Raw genomic sequence first — 631 nt, 5'->3', positions numbered from 1 at the left:
CCCATCCCAAACCCCCATCCCAGAGCCCCTCTGCGTCCCCAGATCCTCCCAGCCGGTCCCTCCCGCCCACCACGAGGGTGAAGAAAACCCTGCCACGATGTCCCAGTGTCTCCCAGCCCCCTCCCAGAGCCCCCACCTTGCGCTTGACGTCGGAGGCGATGCTGAAGAGCAGGGACCAGTAGAAGGAGAGCTCGATCATGTAGTACCAGTACTGGGAGGGCAGCATGCTCTGGGGGCAAGAGACAGGTTGGAGGCGTCCTCTGTGTGCCCCAGAGGGGTTTGGTCCCTTCCTGTGGGCACCAGCCGGGTGTCCTGGGGGACTCCCCAAACCCCCACGGGTGCCAAGAGACCCTCCTGCACCCCCAGCTCCCACTGCTGATCCCGGTGCTCAGGAAAAGCCACGGGCTCTGTGCTCACCTGGATGGGGTATCCCTTCCACACCTCCCGCAGGTCGTAGAACCAGGGTTTCTGCAGGATGGGGAGGGGGACACACAGAGAGAGAGAGGAGTCAGAGGGGCCAGGGGGGGCCGGGGGAGCGTGGGGAGGGGGCGGCAATACTCACATCCACTATGACAGCCATGCCAGCAATGAAAGCAATAAGGTAAAAGGTGAATCTCCAACTGAAAAAGGG

At 62.8% G+C, this 631-nt stretch overlaps 1 protein-coding gene across 1 annotated transcript in view; it reads right to left on the bottom strand.

Annotated features, from left to right (window-relative positions):
- Nucleotides 1–631, bottom strand: part of CERS2 (ceramide synthase 2) — a 2,722-nt gene that overhangs the window by 770 nt on the left and 1,321 nt on the right. Inside the window, exons 4-6 of the mRNA XM_017740050.1 lie at nt 563–625; nt 418–468; nt 35–229 (exon numbers count right to left, since the gene is read on the bottom strand). Of these exons, the coding sequence (XP_017595539.1) occupies nt 35–229; nt 418–468; nt 563–625 (309 nt within the window). The remainder of the gene's footprint in view (nt 1–34; nt 230–417; nt 469–562; nt 626–631) is intronic.

The sequence above is a fragment of the Corvus brachyrhynchos genome, unplaced genomic scaffold, assembly GCF_000691975.1.
Source record: "Corvus brachyrhynchos isolate BGI_N302 unplaced genomic scaffold, ASM69197v1 scaffold787, whole genome shotgun sequence".
In the NCBI taxonomy this organism is placed as follows: Eukaryota; Metazoa; Chordata; class Aves; order Passeriformes; family Corvidae; genus Corvus; species Corvus brachyrhynchos.
The sequence above is the reverse complement of the archived record's forward strand: the minus strand, read 5'-3'. Positions and strand labels throughout refer to the sequence as shown.